The sequence below is a fragment of the Cryptomeria japonica genome, chromosome 3, assembly GCF_030272615.1.
Source record: "Cryptomeria japonica chromosome 3, Sugi_1.0, whole genome shotgun sequence".
Taxonomy (NCBI): domain Eukaryota; kingdom Viridiplantae; phylum Streptophyta; class Pinopsida; order Cupressales; family Cupressaceae; genus Cryptomeria; species Cryptomeria japonica.
This window is the reverse complement of record NC_081407.1, coordinates 508,447,914-508,470,857: the sequence shown is the minus strand read 5'-3', so window position 1 is coordinate 508,470,857 and position 22,944 is coordinate 508,447,914. Positions and strand designations below refer to the sequence as shown.

Genomic DNA, 22,944 nt, shown 5'->3' with positions numbered 1-22,944 from the left:
GGAAATTCAAGATTGTAAAACATCATTTTGTCTTTGTTACTATCTTCCTCCAAGACTTGACATGTTGATCCTCCTCTTCGCATTTGTGATGTTGTCTTATTTAACTTGTCCCTTGAACTGATCCTTGAGTTGAAAACTGTTTGCCTTGGTGAAGTTCTCTTCATGTCTTGAGCTTTTCACTTTGATCTTGTGCATCTTACGTCCTTGTAGGGCTTTCATCTTCATCCATTTCCTTGTATGATCTTGCATGCTCCATACATCACATTGCTTGCATCCAACCTGAAAAAGACAAAGAGAATATTTAAACCTTGATTATGAATGAAACCTTATGTAAGCAAAATGCAAGATAATTCACAAAACTCACTTCTTAAAACCCTTCAAAAATCTGGAAATTGTCCTCTCAAAACTTTTTGGAAATGATGTTCTAGATCTGAAAACACTCGAAAAGGTGAAGAGACACACTCTGGTCTGCTTGTAAAACTCTAATTTATTCTTTCCAATTATGACCTACTTTGCTCCAGATCTGATTTTAGCAAAAAATGCTATTTCTTCTATCCTTGGGTCTGATTGTCAGGGTTTGAATTCCTTATGCTGGCTGTAGTGAATATCTTCTTTCTTTTTTTGTGCGAACTTGTTTATATTTCTCTTGGATGCAAATTTGTTTTAAGCAGATTTGAATCTGATTTGTGATGAAGTGTTTCCCTTCTTCATTATTTATGTCTTCCATTCAATGCAGTGTTTTAAGACTCATGGACTCGCCATGGACTCGCGAGTCCATGGGAGCCACGAGTCGAGTCTTGGTGAGTCCATCTGAAAGACTCGCAAGTCTCTTGCAAGGACTCGCGAGTCTTTCAGATGGACTCGCACGACCCAGAAAAAAATGTCATGCAAGCTTTAAAAGAGTTTATTTTATTTTTTTGCCCTTATTTGGCATTCTTGCTTGGTTATGACAGGTTTGTTCTAGCTACTACTTACAGCTCAAGGCCTGAAAAATTGAGATATATTAGGAGAAATACAAAGAGGAAGATGTAGTCTTCTCTTTAGTTTGTTCATTGTTGTTTTTCACATTTGGAGTTGGACATATCATTATATGTAATTTTGTAAACATTTATAAACTTATGCTGCTATTATATATTTTAGAGTTGAAACTATGAGTATGAATGATGAAATTTCAAATATTGCGTGTTTGTAAATCATATGACATGTGTAATGTTTCAATTATGGCTCTTATGTTCTCTAAATGCAATAATTTCTTTATGTTTTTTTTGTAAAACTACGTTTTTTTTTTTGCCGAGTCTTTCGTGAGTCTTTCACGAGTTCAAGTCCGAATCCAAATTTTTGGTTTGTCGAGTCCGTGGCAAGTCCGAGTTTTAAAAATTTGATTCAATGAACCTCTAAGTGGATTTTTCTCTTTGGAAAGTCGACGTCCAAGTGGATTTTTCTCTTTGGAAAGTCGACCTCCAAGTGGATTTGTCCACTTTTCCTCTAACTTGGGAAATTCGACTTCAAGTGGATTTTTCTCTTTTTCTTAAGTAGGGTTCATGCTTGAAATAGGAATTTCTACACTTCCTTGAGGAATTTCTCTGCATGGTACCTTTCCACAGTAATAATCTTTGATACTGGCATTTTCTAAAAATAGAAACTTCTTTGATTGACGCTTTCTAAAAATAGAAAAAGCAAAAAAACAAAGTTGTCTGAAATCAACCCGGAAAGTTGCATTCTTCTCCATTAACTTGTCTGAACACACCTATTGCATTAGAATATCCTTCCAACCATGCTGGCACCAACTTGAAGACAAAGTGAGGAACATTGAAGTGTCCTAATGGGGTTTGAATTTCCACTCCATCAAATGGTGATCAAATCAAACAAAATTTCAAGGACAATGAGTCCCGATGAGGGTTGGATTTCCACTTGAGGACAAAATTACAAAAGAAGGGACAAATCAATTCAAATGAAGATCAATAACAAAGTTGTCCAGATTGGCATCAAATTTCCACTGAGTGAAGAAATGGACAAAGATAATGCGGATGTTTTGAGAACTGATTTGTTCGTATGAGGATGGATTTCCCACCAAGGTTGAAACAAAGTTTATCCCATAGGTGTTTGATTCAATTTTTGTTTGTTTTGCAGGTCCGCTAACAAATGCGGATGAGGAAGATCAACACTTCAAAGATTGAAAGAGGATTTCGGGACAAGGATTTCCAAAGGCAAAGATGCGAACTAGATCAAACACGAAGAAAGATTCACCATGATGATGAACAAATGAAGGAAAGCAAGTTCAAGACATATGCACAAAGGATTTCACTTCAAGAAATCAAGAACTGAATCAAGTAACTTCAATATCGAAAAGCGCCAAGGAAGGAAATATTTCAAGATTCCAAGATTGGGAAAAATTTCCAAACACGAGGATGAAATTGTTCGAGGTAAAAGGACAAGTTAATCAAATCTACAAGGCAAGCTGAGGTGGCTTCCCAGTCATCATTCGTCCAATCAAAGGTTACCTAGTCAATATTCATTCAAGGAGGGAGTAGGTGACACATGGCGCTACATCAAACATTATTTATCTTACTTACCCTCATCTGTCATTGACCAATGTAATGGTGGTTGTAAGTGTTGTCATTTTTATGAAATCCTTGGTCCATCAGTGAGAACCGATCAAAGATATGTTCCATGGACCAGCGCTACCCCAGTTGATCAAGAAAATAAACAATGGAATCATGGAATATGAGGTGTTGTCTTGTCGGGAGGCAAACCCAGAACTTCGGAAACCCAAGTTTCCCAAGTCTTCCAACTCCGGAAACCCAAGTTTCCCAAGTCTTCCAAACCCCGAAAACCCAAGTTTCCCAAGTCTTCCAACTCCGGAAACCCAAGATTCCCAAGTCTTCCAAACCCCAAAAACCCAAGTTTCCCAAGTTTCCCAAGTCTTCCAACTTCGGAAATGCAAGTTTCCCAAGTCTTCCAAACCAGAGAAACGGGACTCGCCCAGACTCGGCGAGTCCAAGTACGAGTCATGCTCGGTGAGTCCTAGGGGCTCGGACTCGGACTCGGACTCGTCCGAGTCTGGCGAGTAAAATCGCCAGACTCGCCGAGTTGGCGAGTTTGGCTCAAACTCGCCAAATTCAGCGAGTCCTGAGCCCCAAACTCGGCTAGTGCCTAGCTTAAGTAAAATGACAAAAAAAAAACATTTTAAAAAGTTTTTTTGAAATGAATGGTCTCGTCTTTGTTCACTACAACCTCCACCTGAGAATGAAAAAAATTAGGGTTACAACATGTCAGCCAATAGAAAAATAACACCTGACGCCTTTATTAAATAATAAGTTTTTTTGGCCTCGCGGGGCGCTGCCCCTCGACCCCACCCTGTATCGCGACAAGGAGCGTGCAAGGGGCGCTGCCCCTTGACCCCGCAAGGGGCGATGCCCCTGTCAAAAAATATGGGGGGAAACTGCGTCGATAGAAGTAGGGAAAATTTAACCTCCGAGTTTGACATTGATTGGATCGACCCGGTAGATATAGAGGCTGAGACTGTAGCCATGGCAGAGGAGGAGCGGAGAGCACAAGCACGAACAGGAGATTCAGAGGTAGATAGTGACACGGATGTTCCTGATGTTGGTGAGCATGGCATGGTGTCACGGGGAGCGGCCATGGCTGTCCAATCATCCAGGACCTACCTTAGACGCTTCGCAGGGGGCCGGGGCCGGAGGGTGCTGCCGTGCAGGCTTCTCTGAGCCATAGGCTTGTAGTTGTATTTACCTTTGGTATTTGTATGAAACATTTGATGATGATCATATGATGACATGTATTTTTTATTCCATGAGTTTTGTAATATTGTATACATTTGACAATATTTATATATCTATGTTTGTTATTTTCTTCAGCTACAATTTGTGTTTATGCTTATGTGATTGATGTATACTTGTGTATGTAATCAAATGAGCCGAGTTTGATGATGTTATTGTGTCTTTAAGGTGTATTCAATAAAGGGTGTCTGAAACAAGTTTTAAATCTTTAAAAATCTCTAAATTTCTTGAGTTTTTCACTTTCCCGAGTCTGGAGCCGAGTCTGACGCCGAGTCCCAAGTCCGAGTCCGAGTCGGCCTTGCCGAGTTTGAGCCGAGTCCGAGTCCTGTTTCTTTGTTCCAAACCTCAGAGACCCAAGTTCCCAAGTCTTCCAACTTCGAAACCCAAATTTCCCAAGTCTTCCAAACCCCGAAAACTCAAGTTTCACAAGTCTTCCAAATCTTAGAATCTTGAAATTTCCAAGTTCCATGCCTTTTCCTTCCTTGACCCCAGAATCCTGGAATCCCGGAATCCCAGGTTTCCGACTTGTGACACTCCCAGATGGCGTGATCAACACTCAAAGCTCTTAATGCTCCACCAAGTCTTGTGACTTGTACACTTTCATTCAAGGAGCTACAGGGGCGCATTTAATAGTTTTGCAGGATTGCCATCAAGTGGAGTTCAGGGCCATGCTTCTTTATGCTTACTTGATGGCCTTCATATCAGGCTTGCATGCTCAGACTTTGGAATGTCAGGCAATCCACCTTCTAGAAGTACTTTTCTTCTTGGGATTGCCTTGTCAAGGTATGGCCGAGTTGCTTGCATGTACACCATGTCAGGTCCATGCACTTCCCTGCATTCTCTGACTGACATTCCTCTACACACACAAGGGTCAAGGCGTCTCTTCCTTGATCAATGGTCTCTCCTCTATAACTAGTTTTCTATATAAAGGCTGTTAAGCCTCATCGTAAAGGGTTCTCTCCTTGCTGGCTTGAGCTATTCTTATGCTCTTTCACTTCTCTTGAAGACTTGTATATTTCTTGCATTTCTGCAACTGTAAGTTTGGCCACTGGCCTTATAATGAATTGAAATTATCATTCTTGCCTTCCTTCAACTTATACATGTTGTGCATGTTTTCTTACCTTCATTGTAAGTGCATGTTTTGTGGCTTTCTCTTATGTATATGCCGTGTTAACTCGTTTCTGAGTGTGACTTGTGGGAAACCTTCTCCCCTTTAACATTCAGCAAATTCTAACCTTCATACATGCGTTTGGGGTCATTCATGCAACTAAAGTTTGTGCATCTCCTGGGTATTTCGATTGATTTTTTGTGTCATTTTATTGGTGAGGAGAGAAACATCTCTTATCTTGGTGCATCACCTTCTTTCATTTTAGTATTCTTTCTTCCCTTTTCCTCTGCAAGCTGTTAGGATAGGTTTAGAAGTAGAATTTGGAGTGTTGAGTTGGTTCAACACCTGCACTTGGATTGAGAAGGAAGCCGGCCTTTTCCGGAGATTCAACCCCCAGTGCACAAGGTCCCACACTTCGAGGTTGTTTCTATGTTTCATGAGGTTGCTGAGTTGATAGCTCAGCAAGGGTGCCAACTTTTGTGACAACAATAACAAACCCTAATTAGGGTTTTTATCTTTCGATCTTGGCCATTGATCTTGAATCAATCTAAGGCATTCATTGTAATGAGACCTCTATATAAGGCTTAGTGCTCTCATTTGTAAAGGTTAATAGAAGAATAGTTAGTAGTAGAAGAGTAGAAGATAGATAGCAATTAGATCATTAGGAGTAGAGTAGAAGGAGAAAAGGCGGAAATTGTTGCCAAGGCTTGTAAATGGATACATTACTTTCATTGAAGTTATGGTGAATTGTGGCATTCTTTTTACATGTTGCATGGTTTCTTGTTCTTTAACCTCATAGTTTAGATGAAGTTCATTGATCATTATTGAGAAGTGCAATGATATTTGATGAATTCCTTAAGTGTTCATACTTTTGGTAGTTTGTTGATTGTAAGCTACTATGCAAAGTTTGCCTGAACCTTATGATTATGGTTGCTAAGTTCAATTGTGGATGTTTGCTCAAGTTGCTCCAGTATTGAATATTTGAATGAATGATCCTCAATATGAAAATCCTTCGACTCTTTAGAAGACCGCACTAACTTGGTGTAGTTGTTGCTTGTGTTGGCGAAGCCAAGTTACGTTTGGGGGGAATTTGTCTATCAAAGCACCATTTATTATCTTCATTGTCCTTAGGATTAGATTAGATTCTCTAAACCCTTTCCTTTTGATCTTTCTTTGCTAGATGAGTTAGTCCTGAGTTCCAGCAACGTCCAAGTATTCAAGCATTCATGTACAACGTAAGTCCCCTTGTGATTCCAGCAATTCATGTCAACCATTGAGCTTATCCACATGTCAAGACCTGAGATTTCATAACCTTGAAGCTGTCTCATTTGATCGCAAAGCATCATTTGAGAGACTTTGTTAAAGAGAGGATAAGATACCTTGGTATTTTATTGTGTGTTCGTATGTGCATAAAACACACATCAACAGGTCCATATGTTTTCTTGAAGATTTCCAACAACATTTTGCCATCAACTTATGGGTGTCATCAAAATTTTTAATGGCTGCAATAATCTGGTCTTCATTTACCTTCAACTGTCAAATGATAGGACTCGTGAGACCTATCAATGCCATCTAAATTTTTTGATTTATAATCAGCATCGTGCAACACTAAATCATATTTATTTCGGAGGTTAGTATCAACACCATCAATGCTATTAATGCCATCCTCCATGCCCAATTGTATAGACAGTACTTTGGTCAAAAGTAAATCCATCCCATATATCATTAGGTGTTGAACCATGAGGAGTCTCATACTGAGATTTGTCTTCATTACCTGCTGCAACGTCTTCCCCATGACTGAAAACTGCACCTTCCAATGAAGATTTCCCCTCGGATGTAGCTGCAATAGATGGCTGATTTTCATCTTCTCCAAGATCACCCGGACTGGCATAATTTAGAAATTCCTCGACTTCTCTGCATTCGTACACCAGCAGGAAAAATGAATCTCCAGTCCCATGGACCAGCAAAGGGATGATTTGACTCCTTCCTTGCATAACCCCTTGCTGTCATATACGTTTTCTTTTCATATACCTCTCCATTAACACACACATTATTCTGATAAAGGCTATCCCAAAAACAGCTGCAAAAAAAGGAACTGCTGCTAGTCAAAGATGTACAGACCAGGAGTAGGGGTGTAATGAAAACACAGCAGAAGACTGTTGCCATAGTAACTGCCACTATAGTATCTGCCTGTCAGAGAATAAGATAACAGCTGCCCAACAAGTGTAACTGGCACTGCAGGCAAATAAATTTTCTTGAACTCATAAAAGAGGCTGTCAGAATTACAGGTAATAAATTTCATGACTTCAATAAAGCTGTCCAGCAAAGGAGGAAATGCCTGGGTCAAGTATGAAGTCAAAATGAAAAACCTAGCAAGGAAAAAAGTCTGCAGTGTACTCCCAGAAAGTGAAAGGTAGTCTTTGGCAGCAGGCCCCACACAAGTCAGTGATGCCCAAAGGCAACCTGCTTCACAAGGATGCGAATTTGATATGCATGTGGGTCCCAACAAATAAGCCATTATAAGAAGAAACTGCCAAAATAGTTTGCCACATGGATACACGTGTCCCAATCTCAATCTACACCAACTAAGCACACATGCACCACCAGTGAATTATTGAAACCAAAGAAGCTTGAGACCTGAGATGAACAACCAGGTGCCATGCATGATGATAATCAAAATGACTAAATGCCAAAGGATTGGAATAACCAATTAAATTGCGTAAATAATAATATTGCACTATTTGTTTGACATCATGAGACTGAGAAATGACTTGAAGTAACAACGTGAAAGACACCTGACAAGGAATAACCCAAAAAAACCAAAAATTAAAGTGAAACCGAAAGAATGGCCACATTTTTTGTGTGACGTAGAATTGCTTGTGGACCTGGATGCTCCTACATTATATTGTATTTATATTGATGGAACTCTGATTTCATTTCTAAAACAATAAATAATCATCTTAATGAGATATAGTTTGATTAGTTACTGTAAATATTATTTAATTTGTGAGCAATTTGCTAAGTTGGGAAACTAATGTCCATTCCCTTTGTGACATTTTATGTTACAATTCCATTGTTGTTTTGGAGAGATCAACAAAGAGATTAAGAATAAGTATTTGAAATATCTTTTGTCCTCCATTTTGTTTTTTCAAATTTCTATGTACAAAAATAATGGTGTTGTCTTTCCATTCTGGGATTCATTTATCAACAATGATAGAGTAATGATTGACTGAGTAGAGAAATATCTGAATATATGTTTCCACTTTCCACTGTATAGAACCGATAGTGATCTTAGAATTTCATTTCCATAGTTGTTAGTCAATTAGAATTATATTTGCATTGGTGTCATATCGAACTTATATGCATAAAATCTATTTGCTGGTGGTTATAACTTATTACTAAGGTTTAAGCTGGTTCCTTCTCGACAGTTTGGAAATTTTCTATTGTTGCATGGTGGTGTCATGAACTAATGTTTTACATTACTAGCATGCAGTGAAAACTGCATGAAGGATCATGATAATATTGTGATGATTTAAAGTGGATTGCACGTGTAAATCATGTTTTCTCTGTTTACTGAGAAATGACTTGTCATTGCTCTTGAGTTTAGTCATTTGACTTGTGACTCAACACTAATGCTTGATTTATCTAAAGTAAATGATTTCTATTCTTAATTTGACATTTTCTGAAAATTGGCATGCATATTTAGTCTCTTATAAGGCAGCTTGATGTAACTTAATAGATTGGCTTTGGTAAGGATATTGTTGCCAGCAGGTTCAATGCCTCGTATACTTTTTTGAACTTTTGGTGTAATTTGTCTTTCTTAAAAATATAGTGATGTATCATATTTACTTATTTCAGGCAAGGGTAGAAGCTATTTTGAAAGCACCTGAAGCTCACAGTGCATTATGTATACAGGTAGGTATGAAAATAAAACAAAATTTTGTTAGATAATATGTTGAAGGATTGGTTATTTATTTTGAATCCTTACATGTAAAGAAACATATCCTAAAGTAGTGAAGAACTTGATTGTCTAAAAGGATATTCAAAGACTAATTACTTGGGTTCTTGGAGATGGAGTTATGCCATCATGGATATTTATCAAAGTAATTCACTCTCTTCCTATTTCTGTTTGCTTCACCTTTTGTGTTTCATTTAGTTGGATGCTACAATGATACTAGGAATGGATTTCTCGGACTCTCTAGGGCCCAGTATTCTTGTGGCTTGCTACTTCTAAAGTGTAATGTCTTAAACTTGATAGTTGCTGATCTGCAGAATAAGCCGTTGATATCAAAGGTAGTACTGCTTTATATGCCAGGTCTTGATGCATCATTGTATATGTCTCGATCTCATTTGCTAAGTAGTATGAGGGACTGCTGTGGTAATCCACGGGCTGTTATGGCTATCAGGTTAGTTATTCATGAGAAATTACAACTTAGTTGAAATCCTAGCATCTGGTATTTTTTTACATTGGCTTTCGATAATCTGATGTGACATATGTGATTTGATTGACTTATTCTGTAAATTTCTTATGCAGTTCACTAGCGAGTTCATCTCAAACAATAGAAACTCTATTAACTTGCAAGCAGAAAAGGAAACATCAAGAGGTAAGACACATTTTCTTTGGAATCGGATGCCTTTAATTTTACATTTTAGAAGATTTGTAACAGGTTTTAGCTAGAGTTTCATGTCTTAAACTATTTATGACAGATATTCATTAGTAGTTTAGAGTGGAGGAATTCTTCCATGATTTTAGTATTTACTGATATGAAGCTTCTGGAACTTACATATTTAAAACAAATGTGTGTAGAATGCAAATGAAACAACAAGGAGCTGCAAGTTTCTGAAGGAAACAACTGGAAGCAAAAACACGATTGGTTTGTTGCAAAATTTTCTCTGTTTGATGTATTTGATAGGCTAATTCTGATGTAAGATGATTGTTATGAATATAAAATAATTTTAGATGGTATACAAAATTAATATTGAGGTAATGTGTCCAAATACGTTTGACATTTTGTACAACAGTTTTGGATCATGAACACTTATATTATACACAACAAAGGCAGTTTGTTTTGGTTTAAACCCAAGGAACCACTCTGTAGGAAGATTGAAAATATTTTACCTATAATTCTTTTGCTGTGGGAAGTAACAAATATTTATGCAGTTGCAAGGTGCAAACTTTTTCCATACGTGTTCTTCGATTTTGCTTTCCATCTAGAACTATAAATTTTTTAGGTTCTAGCAAACAATTTTAAAAATTACATTGTTATCTACTGCATGTTATCTAATTAGAGTTACAATGTTATGCAGTGAACAATGTAACCTGAAAATTCTAGCTTTAAATATCCTTGGGTCTGGGTTGCATCTTGCATCTTACGATTCTATTAGTTAAGACCTTTCTCTTTTCTGAGTCTAACCTCATTCTTTTGAGAAGGGATCCCTAAGAAACATGGACACCGAATGCTGGTCCTCAAATGTGTTGGTAAACAGATTTGTCACTGCAATTGTTTCTATGAAACTGACCCTGTTTGCCCAAAGAGCAGTGACAACCGCGCCAACAGTTGGAGAGATTGTGGTAAAGCCACAATCTTCCTCTGCGTTTGAGAGGGGCAGCTCCCTTGTATAATGGGAGTTTTTAGGATTTTTGTGTACTTTGAACCTGAAAGTACAACAAGGAGAGAAAACTAAACTAAAGAAAGGTGAATAATAGAAACCCCAATGGTAGACATGCGAATACACACTAAGATTCCACAACTGATAATAGATTACAAAGGGGAATTTAACATAAAAACATGTTGTACATATGCAATGATGATGAAAGGACAACAAATCTCAACACTTGAAGAAATAAGCTATACTAACACATACAATTCAAGATACCAGGAAATGATGTGTTTCATCTATTCCATATATTTTGGAATTGAAAATCAATGGATTCCATCAATACACAAAAGGATTATCAATCTAACATATGAGAAATTGATAATAATAACTCATAAACACATTCAAGACGTACGGATCAAATGCATTCTTGTTATTCTTTTGAAAACATACAAGTCCAAAAGCTTTGAGTACAAAATGTGAAAACCAAAAGTTCTCCAAAGTTTCCCCTTTGTAAGAGTCTACCTTTTAAATTACAAGTGACCTTGTATTTATAGGCTCCACATAACAACTAATTTGTAACTGTTGAATTTATAGCTGCGATAGAAGATCTTCATCATCCTTTATTTAATTTGTGACTTCAGTTATTGTTTGCTGTCGGTGAGATGGTTATGAGGATTTCGGTGAATTATCTTTGTATCTGTCGGTGACTCTTCCTCTCCACCGTGGAGTCTTTTCATTACTTTGTCAGTGACTCTTCCCCTTTATCGTGGAGTCTTTTCATTCCTTTGTCAGTGACTCTTCCCCTTTATCGTGGAGTCTATTCATTTTGTAATTCATGGTCTTCTTCCTCTTCAGCAGATTGTTAGATATATTGGTGGCTTCTCATTTTGAGAGCAAGTTGAGAATATTGTGCATGTGTGGTCTGACAGATCAGTTATATTATATGTTTTCTGTGTTCAGAGTTTTCAGTCTTATGAGATGTATCATTTGACTTCATTGTCATGGTTGATTTGTAGAGAATCAAACTTATCTTATTGTGATTGATATTAATCTGAAACTATCATCAGTTGTATTCATTTTCAGAGATATAATAAAGATCATATTTGGGTGGGGTGGGTTTTTCACCCTCAGGTGGAGGGTTTTCGTAGGATAAGTCTTTTGTGTCCTTGTTATTCTTAAATTTTGTGATTTCTTTTATATATTCTGGTTCAAATTTAACAGTAACCACTTAGAATAACTACTTTAGGTCAGCACTTAGGATAACCAACTTAGATACCAAGTTAGGATAACCAACTTAGGATACTACTTAAGTGACTACTTCTAATAACTACTTTTTCAAAATGAGTTATGATTTACCTAGCTTTTATAGAAACGAAGTCCAAATTCTAACTTTTGGTTACATGAATGACATAGTCACTTTTACAAAAGAACAACTTGAAGCTTTATAACTTTGGAAGAAAAGAGAAAGAAGTTAGTTGTGTTGATGTGAGCATCATGTTTTCTTCCAATGCACAAATTATGAACATCGACTCCACCATCTTTATCGATCATCTGATATGAAAGATCATATGCGATAAAAACATTTAGTACAAATTGTTTCTCTGAGAAGCCACCCATTTTGCCAATAATCTCCTCTTTATACACTCACTTTGGAATATTTAAATGAATCACTCCACATGTGTGTATCAAAGGATTCCAATCATACTTGTTGAGAATTTATTCTTCTTTGAATGTTTCTTGCCACATTTTGAGTTTGTAGGAGGCTTGAATGTTTTCATATGATCAATATTTTTTCCGATAAGACATAACACCTAATTTTTCAAAACATCTTCTCTTTGGACCAAAAGTTTTAGAAACATGCCAAGGGACAAAACAAATCTCACATATCATGCGTAGGAGATTTGACGGATTGTTGAACCACCAATATCCCATGAAAGTCTTACTTACACAATATTAAAGGGAACTAGCCCATGTTAAATAGAGCATTTTGGCTGATCTGGCTCATTCACTGCCATTTGAAATTGTGTATTGTGCGGTACACCACTCTTGGTGTCAGAATTTAGCTTTTCAAATACACCAAAACATCACCTTCTAACGTGCTCATATAAATCCTCTCAAATGTTGCTTGTGTATAAGTAAAACCCACATCTTGACTTTCTCAAATTAATAACACATCCATTTTACTTTGAGTGGCCTTTAATGGAATATCTCTCATCAATGATAGATTGTAAAAGGTTGTGGAATTTTGACTCTCCATTTGCGAAGAGGTCATGACCTCTCAAAACTTAAATGATGGAATGCCAATTTGTAGTTAAAGGTCCTAAACCGAGCCTTTACCTTGGTGTTCATATCCTTTGATGACCATGGAATTCCATAGCTCACCATTATAATCAAGAGCTATCTCCTCTGCCCCGTGGATGCGAAATGTCTCCTTGGTGCATGCAGGGAAGGAGGGTGGCAAGAATTGTGGAATGGACTGTACACCTGCCAATTACACTTGCTTGATAGTTTCTAAAACCTTTTGACAAATCGATGTAGTGCATACATCTCTTTGAGACATTCTGTTAAACAATTTAGGTGCATTGTCAGTGATCCCAGGTTTTGCATGCATTTCTAGCAGAGCATTTCCAACTATAATATCAACATTTCTGTTAAAGATTTTAGAACATTTTCAACAAATCCATATCGAACATATCCTGCAATCGCTGCATATGAGAAGGGCTTTGATGGCTGTGCATGAGCATACTATCAAACAGTTCGCTTGTGCCTTGTTTTTGCTCTTTATTCATTGCACGACATGAGATGCCTATGCTTCCAAATTTTGTATGTATTTACATATGCTATCACATCTTGAGTTCTTTGGACAGTTTTCAGAGATGTTTCAATAAATTTATTTTCTACAAACCTGGCAATCATTGCATACCTTGAGATGATTTCTCATTGAGGGATTTGGTCAAATTTTATTGTGCAATATTTTCATTTCACCGCAATATTTGGCATGCGCCTGATGATATCTTTGAACACATTAGACCAAACAATTCACAGCTTTGTACATTGATCACATTCTATTGGGGATATACCTTCAGCAATTATTTTATTTCACTCCGTGAAAGGGTGTAGCTTTGAGCCATTTTACCAAACTGGGTGCTTGTCGATGCTTCCATGTTTTGTATTACTACAAGCACATTTCATTGGGGCATTTTGTCAAACAAATTACATGCCTTTGTCACCGTTTCCACATTTTGTGAGTATGTCTACTACAACATCCAACCAAACAATTCAGTGCCAATCACAATTGCTAATTTTTCTTCTATGGTAGCAGATATATGATCCATTCCCTTTCTTCAACAACATTAAATAGATGTCATGAATCTGGGAACTTCCTGCTGCCTTCATTTGCCAAACTGAAATCTCCAACTTGTGTAGATATCTTGTCTATGGCACAATTTAGTTTATATTCATATATGATCTACAGGTGCTAAGAAAGCACGTTCTCACAACCACCGCCGGTCTAAATAGCATTTTAATAAAAAGGTTCAGGTGTGCTCTCACTCGTTAAACCTGCATGCCTGTGTGCAACACGTGCAAGCAAAGCTTAGCATGTTAGAATGTGTTTCAGAGTGCTTCATTAAATGGAAGATTTTTTGAGCTTCCTTGCGCAATCAATTTTGTGCACATTCTGCAATCATTTCATTTCATTCCTCAAGATCTCTTTAGAGCAATCTGTCTTGGTGCAGGAGCAGAGAGTATGCAATTAGAGGTTGGAGAAATTGAACTTTGCAATAACCAATACTTTTCCAAGAATTCTTGGTTTGAAGTAGTTAATATAACTACTTTTAGTTGTGTTTTCAAAATTCACAACTCACAGTTGTGAGTTATGAAAATGCATTTCACAACTCATTTATGTTCAAATTTTTCAATTCACAACTTACCCCGCATTCAATTTCACCATTCACAACTTAGTTGCATCCAATATTTACCATCCACAACCTCTCGCATTCACTTTTCAAAACTCACAACTAATTATGAGTTGTGGATTTTGATTTCACAATGCATAACCACTTTTGCATTCATAATTTGCAATTCACAACCTCTTGCATTCAAAATTTGCAATTCATAACCACTTAATGTTTGACTTTTCAAAATCACAACTGGTTGTGAGTTGTGATTTTGGATTGCACAGCGTTTTTAATTTTTAAAATTTTAAGGAAGCAAATTTATTGATTTTAATTTTTATTTTATTAACTCCTTTTGCCCTCTTTTTGAAACTTGTCATAACTTTTGTCTGGAGAGGAGTTTGGGATTAAAATTTTGACCAGATACTAAGAGGCATGAAGAGACCATAACCCATAGGGATTTATTCATGACAAAGTATCGATAATGAGATTTTAGTATTTTTCAAAAATAGGCTCATAAAAATGTAAGTATTAAAATCTCATAAATGGTGAAGTGGGTCTTTGTGAAAATTGGCCCCATGACTCAAAATGGTACCAGAAACATGTTCAGAGGATAGTTTTCCTTGTCGCCTCATAATTTTTAAAATTTTAATGTTTTTTGGGTTTTGACCATTGCATGACAAGTTTGTACCTGGCAGGGCTTGGAAATGATGACTCTGAGCTGAAACCACATAATTACATATCTTGTAAACTTTTGACAAGTACACACTTTAGGTAAGCCAGATATTGGATTCAATGTAAAAGTTCAAATTTTGAGCATTTGAAAATTGGGGCAACAAAATGTATCTAGGGATGATTGTGCTTGCTTGATTTTTACAGAGAAAGTTTCCTTTGATATATTTTATCTGTATCATAGTGGCTAGAAATCTGGAAATTAAGTTGGAAATAAATGGATGTGGTAATACGTTTTTGTAGGCTGAGAACTATAATTGGGAAGTTATCATGAAGTGTCTCAATCTACTGGTGTTCATGATTGATACATTCTTCAATGCTGTATAGTAGGCTGAAACTAAAAATGTCATAGTAGTCAGTGGCAGCTTTAAGTTAAAATTCCCATAGCATTCATCTTGTTTTTGTTTAAGAATTGTGTGATGCACCCATCATATGGTGATTTCATGCCTTAGTATTTTTTTTGGATTTTATTTAGTTGTCTAAGCTAGAATATGTGAACTTTCTCATTGCATCCATCTATCTATATCAATCTTTTATTACAAGAGGTGGGACATGTTGACGTGTTTTTTAGGACTACGTCTAACATAGAATAAAGTTTACCAACGGTCACTCTATTCTCTCTTGGTCAAAGTTATACTGTGTGTTGAGATTGCAAAAAAGTTCAAATGGCTAACTCCAAGGTTCCTTTAAGCCTGGACGTGACTCAATTAGTTGATGAGTTTTCTGTTAACCCAAGGGGCCTTACGCATTCACTTGAAGAAGATAAGCAATTTTGTGCAAGTTTGAGGATTTGATATGAATAATTTAGCTTTGAAAACAATGTTTTTGTGCGACTTTTTGATTTTGGAAATATACTGAAAGTAAAATGAGGTAAGGGTCTAGAGAGCTATGCTGAACTAATCTAGTCCAAATAACAAGTAGACGGGGTCACTTAAGCAGAATCAAACCACGCTTTAGTTCGCCAGCAAAGCACAACTACGCAAAGGTGGTGCAATCTTCAGAGGGTGTAGAGGTTTTTTGAATCATCAATGGAGACCATCAAGTCGAACAATCTTCATTGATAATCGAAGTTAAGCATACACATATAGTAGGCTCAGGCTAACTTTGCAAAGTATGCAACAATTAGCTGCACACAAAAAGTATGAGCTCGGACTCTGCAATAAGCAATCCCATCAAATCCAGTTCTTCTAACAACATAAAGAAAATCTACTTTAAATGAAGAGAGCGAGAACATGCAAGCTTTGAAACAACACAAGAACACACCAACAATCGAACAATGTATTAAGTGTTTTCTTCAAAAACTCTAAGCAACAATCTCTGAAACAATCTCTCCTCCCTTTACAAATGAGGGGGTTCACCCCTTTATATAGGTCTTGAGCCATGAGAACATGCAAACCCTAATTAGGGTTTCACCCTAGAAGATTCCCCACTCAAGATGCAACAAGGTGGGAATCAACAATTAATACCCACAAAGACCATATACAATCAATCCAAATAAGCCCAAAAATGGCATCCATTCGTGCATTAAATGCACCCCATTACATAAAAATTTGCCCAAAATATCATAAATATTCCTCATGCAGAAATAAATGTCCATCATTCTCCATGCGATGGCTGCATGCAAAAGGAATCTGTCATACAATCATTAATACGGCGGCTACATGCAAAAAGATTCTTCATGCATTCAACATGCATTGACTAGGCCGCCACTAAGTCAAAATATTCCAGCAGTAAATGCGTCACCACTACTCAGTCAAAAGATTCTCGTCCTAGAATGGACGACCATTATCTCGCTCATTAATTGCATACGTGATAAACTTAGTGATGACGGCTTCCAACTCTCCTATGGAGACACTTGGCACGCTTTCAATGTCGAAATCCATCAAGGTGATTTCTTCCTCGCTCTTGGAAAAGATGTTCTCCCACTCCACCATCATTTCCTGCGTTTTCTTCATCATGCTAGAGAATAAAGAAACATTTGAAAAATGTTCTTTGGAAAATGAACCCACGAAGAAGAATTCATGCTGTTGGGATTTCAGGGAGTTCATAGTCACTCAATCTTCACTTAGCTTCTTTGCGAATAGTGCTTCAATCTTGCCGATAATTTCTTCTTGCACCCTTCTAATCGAGTCCTTTAAAGTTGAAGACTCCATGCTAAATTTTTCAAAGGTATTCCTTCCGGAGCAAACGGTGCAAAACCATCGGGAAAAGTCATAAATCTCGTTTTTTTTGAATTACTTTCCCATCAATCAGTGTTTGCTTCAGAATCTTTATTAGAGCCCTGAGTCACGGAATGGTTAAGTCTTGATAGATGTGAACATACCTCCAACCTGTTTAGAAGGGCAACCAAACTGGAATGAAGACGAGCTAAGTCTTCAATGAACTTTCCAGTTGCAATAAAGACGTCTTCCACCTATTCCTTGAAACTTTGGGCCATTTCTCTGATTACTTCTGTGTCATCAACGATTTCCTTAGGGAGAGAGGAAGGAGGAATGAATGAGGGATCTGCTTCTCTGAGCGACCGCTTGAGACTTCTAATGTATTCACATAATGCCCTATTTTCTTCCTTTAGCCTTTTACATTTTGCCTTTGTTTTCTGCATCTTTTCTCTCATGGCTAAGGAAGATCCTTTGAAGTCTTCAATTACCTGCCTAGTAGAAGCATGCCCTAGATCAATCTGTCTAATCACATAATCTTCTGGCATAATCTTATTCCTGTCTTTATCTACTGCAGGCTTAGCTATATGCAAGGTTCGGGATCCAAATTCATCCCTTACGACCTTGGATAGTTTCCGAGGAGCCTTTTTCTCTGCCGGTTGATCCATTCCTTTTAGCAACTCTTCTAACTCCTGTGCTGGATCAATTTATTTTTCTGCCTCTCTTCTTAATCTATCCATCCGCCAATCAGGAGCGGGAATGGAGTGACTATGCCATCTGCTCATGCTCTTGTGATATTTCATCCATCTCCCCAAGGATGGCTTCCACGAAACTATCCTAGTGGGTTTCTGTTGGAATAAATAATTCATATATTAATTATTCACTTAATTGCATTAATTCACTAAATAATCGATGCCTTAGTAATTAATTCTGTAATGGTTACCCCAAAATTCACTTCTAAATGAAATCACAGCTATAAAGTAATTTCGTCAAACACTTTGCTTGCAGTCCCTAATTTCTCTGTTTTTGTGTTACAACCCTTATGACTCCGGAATGGTTTGTTGTATTGTTTTTTGTTTTGTGCTCTTTTACCAAGGATCTATGCATGTAACATGAATATGAAAATGAAAGCATAAACACACAACTGAAATAACCAGCACTCTGTATTTATAATGATTTTCAGATTAAGTGCAATATTGGCAATGAAACAACTCACTAAATACTCCAGCAATAGAATGGCATGAATATTGTTTACTTCAAAGAGTGATGGCCTGGGCCATAGCATTAGGCTGCTGCTAACAAGATGCTACAGTACACAGCTGCTATAGTGACGCTGTTGCTACAGTGATGCTGCTACAGTACGCAGTTGCTACAGTGATGCGGCTGCTACAGTACGCGGCTGCTACAGTGACGTGGCTGCTACAGTACGCGGCTGCTACAGTAATATTTTATCTTCAGTCAGTCCAATGTCTTCACATATCATCCCCTCAAAGTGGCATAAGCATCGGACAAATGGAGAAGAAGTTATGAGCAAGACATCCAATCTGCCTGTAGCTAGAAACGCGCCCAAACTGCCTGATAATGAAGCTGGTAGCAATGGATTCCAAAGGCCAAACCCCAGGGGAATGACGTCTAGAATGTCACAAGAGAGGATAGACGTCCTCTGATGCCAAGAACGGATCTGCAACTCATGCATCAATTTCTTCTCATATTCAACCTATCTAATGAAGCCACAAACGCTTTCTTTTATTCTTTTTCCAAGGGTCGACTCAACTCTCATCGGCAATGTGGGATAAAAGATGAGCAATATAAAACATATATTAAAATATTCACTTATGTCTCCCTTGGGTATAGATCCCCATAAAATAAATATTAGAGTAACACTTTAATATTTTACAATTAAATTAAATGTTACTTTAATAAAACTTCAGGCATTAAAATGTATTAGCAATCGGACTCCGAATAATGCGAGTGATAGCTTGTTGGAAAGCTCTCACCGAGGAGTATCAAATCCAAACACCAAAACTGGCCTCCACTATGTCCTGTTGACTTACTAAAAATAGTAAGTATGCCTGAAACTGAGTAAATCAACTTCGTTTTGGCCCAAACTGGAAATGACTAGGCCAAAACACTCCAGGATCCCCTTAAACCCTTCGTTAGCCCTCGGGACCATGTAGAACAAGGCTAACGCACACACACTTGGTCAACTGCTAAAGTGGGGACATTACAAATTCTTGGCATTTATTAGTTAGTTAATTAATTAATTATGAATAATTAATTAATATTTATCTCCATGCATAATGCAAACTAGGAAAAGCAAGCTATGTTTAGAATTTCGAGAGTTTCATGCATTAATTAGTCTATTATGCTTTTTGTGCATACATGACTGATTCATGCATTCTATTTTAACTCTTAGTCTATCTTGTAGACCCCACCATTTAGGATTTCTATCTTTAGAGTTAGATTTCTTTACAAGGATGTCATATCCTTCATTGTAATTAAGCAATTTCAAAGCAATACATTCAATTATTGTTAATTGTCTTCAATTCTCTATGCTGTTCAATTTTCACTTTATGTGTGACAGGAATTCTTGCAGAAGATAACTGGGCTTGTGGGATCTGCATTTCACGAATTCTAACAGTTTCTTCCTGATGAGGAGGAATTTCCTGTCTCTGACCTCTTGGCTGATTGGGTTTATGTGAAGCATAGACGCTGAGGATATCTTGTGCTGGAGCACTGTCGAGGATGTTGCCTGGAGGTGGATCTGCTGAATTTTTCTGTGAAAACATTTCTGCCTCCCGCACATTGGAAGAACTAGCTGGCAACTACATCCTTTCTACCCTTTCTTTTTTTTGCAGTGGCTTCTCCTGCTGAATTTCTTGATGGACCTCTTGTTGGGTTTCTTGTTGAACACTCTTCCTTTTCATTGTTCGTGGCCTTTTCGGAACATTACTTCCTTTTCCAGGATCAACCTCCTTTTGTTGAACTTCTCCTTCTTCCCCTAGGGCCTGTGAAGATCCTCCTGTAGCCTCGCTGTAGGAATCAAGATTTCCCATCAATTGGAAAGTTAGGCAGACATTTCCTTATTTTAGCCTTCTTATATGCCGATCAACCCAATGTTTAGTAAATTTCAGAACCGGTTTGGCCAAAATATCCAGATCTTCAATTTCGGACTCTGACCAATCTGAGAGCTGAATGGGTTGATCCTTCACCTTTTCGAATTCAAGTTTCACTAAGTCCAAATCTTCCTTCACTTGATTCGACACCTGCATTACTTCACCTATTCTGATTGTTTGCAAGGGCAGCCTGGATAACATCTTCCTTCTGATGTTAAAATTGTCCCTTGCATCTTCCCAATAATCTTCTAGGTGAAACTTACATAAAATTTTTACTCCAACAACCTTTCTGATCTTACGATATGGATCGTAGTGAGACCTGGTGGTGTAATATCCCAAGCAGTAAAATGCCAATTCTTTAGTTGCCTTCTCAACTGCCGCCAAGTTCAGGCACACTTCCACGTAATCCCCAAGGACAATTGGGAATTCAAGAGACAACTTTTTCTTCTTCTCAATTTGATCATAAGTTGTCAACTGGCTCATAAGCTCTAACATTATTAGTTTGTTGGATGGATACTGTGGCAGTTTATATGGCTGGAAAGCGAAACCTTGTGTCCTGGTATATGTGAATTTTGGAAATTGTAGGAACGTTACCCCAAATTGCTGCACTAGAGCCCTGGCTTGTGGTGACACTCTTGTATGAAGTTCATTTTGCATAAGTCTAGTCAGGTACATGGCAAAAGTGTCGTTCGCTAGCTTGAAAGAATTAGTATTGTAGAGGTGCAACTAAGGATAATTCTCATGAACTTTCAGCTGTGCCGGTCCGCAGCCCATAACTCCCTTTTTGGGAAGACCATCAAAGCCTCCCATCCTTGCAAGCATGTAAATTACATAGGAGCTCATGTAGAAGGACGGGGACTTCTTTTCTTTCAAATCTTTCAGCTGTTCATGGACATAGTGGCTGATTAACATGGCCCAATCCACTAACCCATTGGAATTCATAACTTCGCCGATGTAGAAAAACATCCATGGCTCAAAATTAATGGTATGCGGACACCCCATTATCTTGCTCAACGTCATTATCAGGTCCACGTATTCCTATTTGAATTTGAAGATGGTGAGTGTCTTTGGCATTTTGGAGATATGCGGTCTAGGCTTCAAAAACCAATGCTTGTTGATAGTTTCCGCATATCTGTCAGGAACTGCATCATATATTGCCTTAGCTCCACTCATGGTCCGATAAGTCATTGAGTGATGTGAAGGAATTCCGAAGGCTTCACCAATTGATTCTGGAGTTAAGGTGGCTAACAGCTTGCCATTTGATGTGGAAATTGTCTTCCTCTCCAGATTGTAATGTTTTGCACACTCCAAAATCAAGTCTGGACATTGAATAGAAGGGGGAAATCCTGCTGTCGCAACAATTCAACTCTTGACTATCTTGGCAGCTGTAGGAGATGGATTGTGCCCTCCTGTTCCGAACATCTTGATCTTGAAAGCCACCAAGTTAAATGTTCCTAAAATCGCATCATCAATCTCTTTCCATCTGGACACCATCTTGGATTTCAGAAGGAATCCCTTCAACTCTACTTTTATCTGTGCCTGCCTGGTGATGGTAGCCGCCTTGTTTGATTCCGCCATCCTAGAAAAGCTCCTTGAAAATGATGAAAAATTCTTTAAGTATGACTTTCTTCACCTCTTCGCCAACTCTTCTTCCTTGAAACTCGCACGTAAGAAATGAAATGTATCTTCATGCTTATATAGAATTTCTCTTACCTGCTGCTAAGTTAGGAAGAATTAAATTTGGCAATTGCATTTATTATGTGTCATACTTTCCCATTCACCACACCATGCAAATGGAATTTTCCTTGTAGTTGAGTTCAAATTTGGAAATTTCTCTTATTGCGTTTGAGTTGTGTGTCATAATTAGAATATGCCCTCGCCAACTCATTAATTTCCATTTTCCAAATTTCAGAGGGAAATTGGAAGATTCTTTCAAGATTCTTCTCATCTGTCCACTTGGCTAGACTTTTCTTGTTTCGGAGGGAATTTTTCATGCTTTTCAACTATCTCCTTTTTTTAAGGGATTTTCCTAAAATTTAGGACCCGGGTCCAAGAGAGAGAAATCTTTCACAAGTCCAAATCTGCGAAAAATTTCAAATTTTGATGAGATTTGGTGCCTAAAAATGGAAATTTTAAAATTTTCCCCGAGGGGATTTCTGCTTTTCCTTTCCTATTGTGACCTCCAAATTCAGGCCTTGGAAATTTCCATTCTGGACTTGGGTGCAGAATTCACTTTGTGGAGGAATTTATTCAATTTTTCAGTTCTTCCATGCCTTAGTCATTTCAACTTCTTTTCCTTAGCCAAGGCGTTGGTTCCTTCATGTCAAGGAACTTAACATTTTCCAAATTCTCCATGGCATGCTATCTTTAGCGCCCCTACACTTCCCTAGGCGCTGTTTCAACTCCATCAAGGAATTTTCCACCTCAAGCATTTTCCTTGGTCCCCTTAGTTCAATGCCCCACTCCATGCCTTAAGTGCTTTTTTCAATGTGTGAAGGAAATTAGAATTCTCCATCTTCTCCAAGCCTACCCTCCTTT

At 37.7% G+C, this 22,944-nt stretch overlaps 1 protein-coding gene across 5 annotated transcripts in view; it reads left to right on the top strand.

Moving 5' to 3' along the window:
* LOC131044842 (small RNA degrading nuclease 5) overlaps positions 1–22,944 on the top strand; it is a 216,558-nt gene that overhangs the window by 11,471 nt on the left and 182,143 nt on the right. For 4 of the 5 annotated variants that reach the window (XR_009372049.1, XR_009372050.1, XM_057978313.2 and 1 more), the window contains exons 2-6: positions 8,764–8,820; positions 8,943–9,008; positions 9,178–9,311; positions 9,440–9,509; positions 9,713–9,779. Coding sequence is in view for 3 of the 5 variants with exons in the window: in XM_057978313.2 (XP_057834296.2) it covers positions 8,764–8,820; positions 8,943–9,008; positions 9,178–9,311; positions 9,440–9,509; positions 9,713–9,779 (394 nt within the window). In the remaining 2 variants the exon portion in view is untranslated. Of the gene's footprint in view, positions 1–8,763; positions 8,821–8,942; positions 9,009–9,163; positions 9,312–9,439; positions 9,510–9,712; positions 9,780–22,944 lie in introns of all 5 variants that reach the window. The other variant, XM_057978304.2, reaches the window with a different exon arrangement.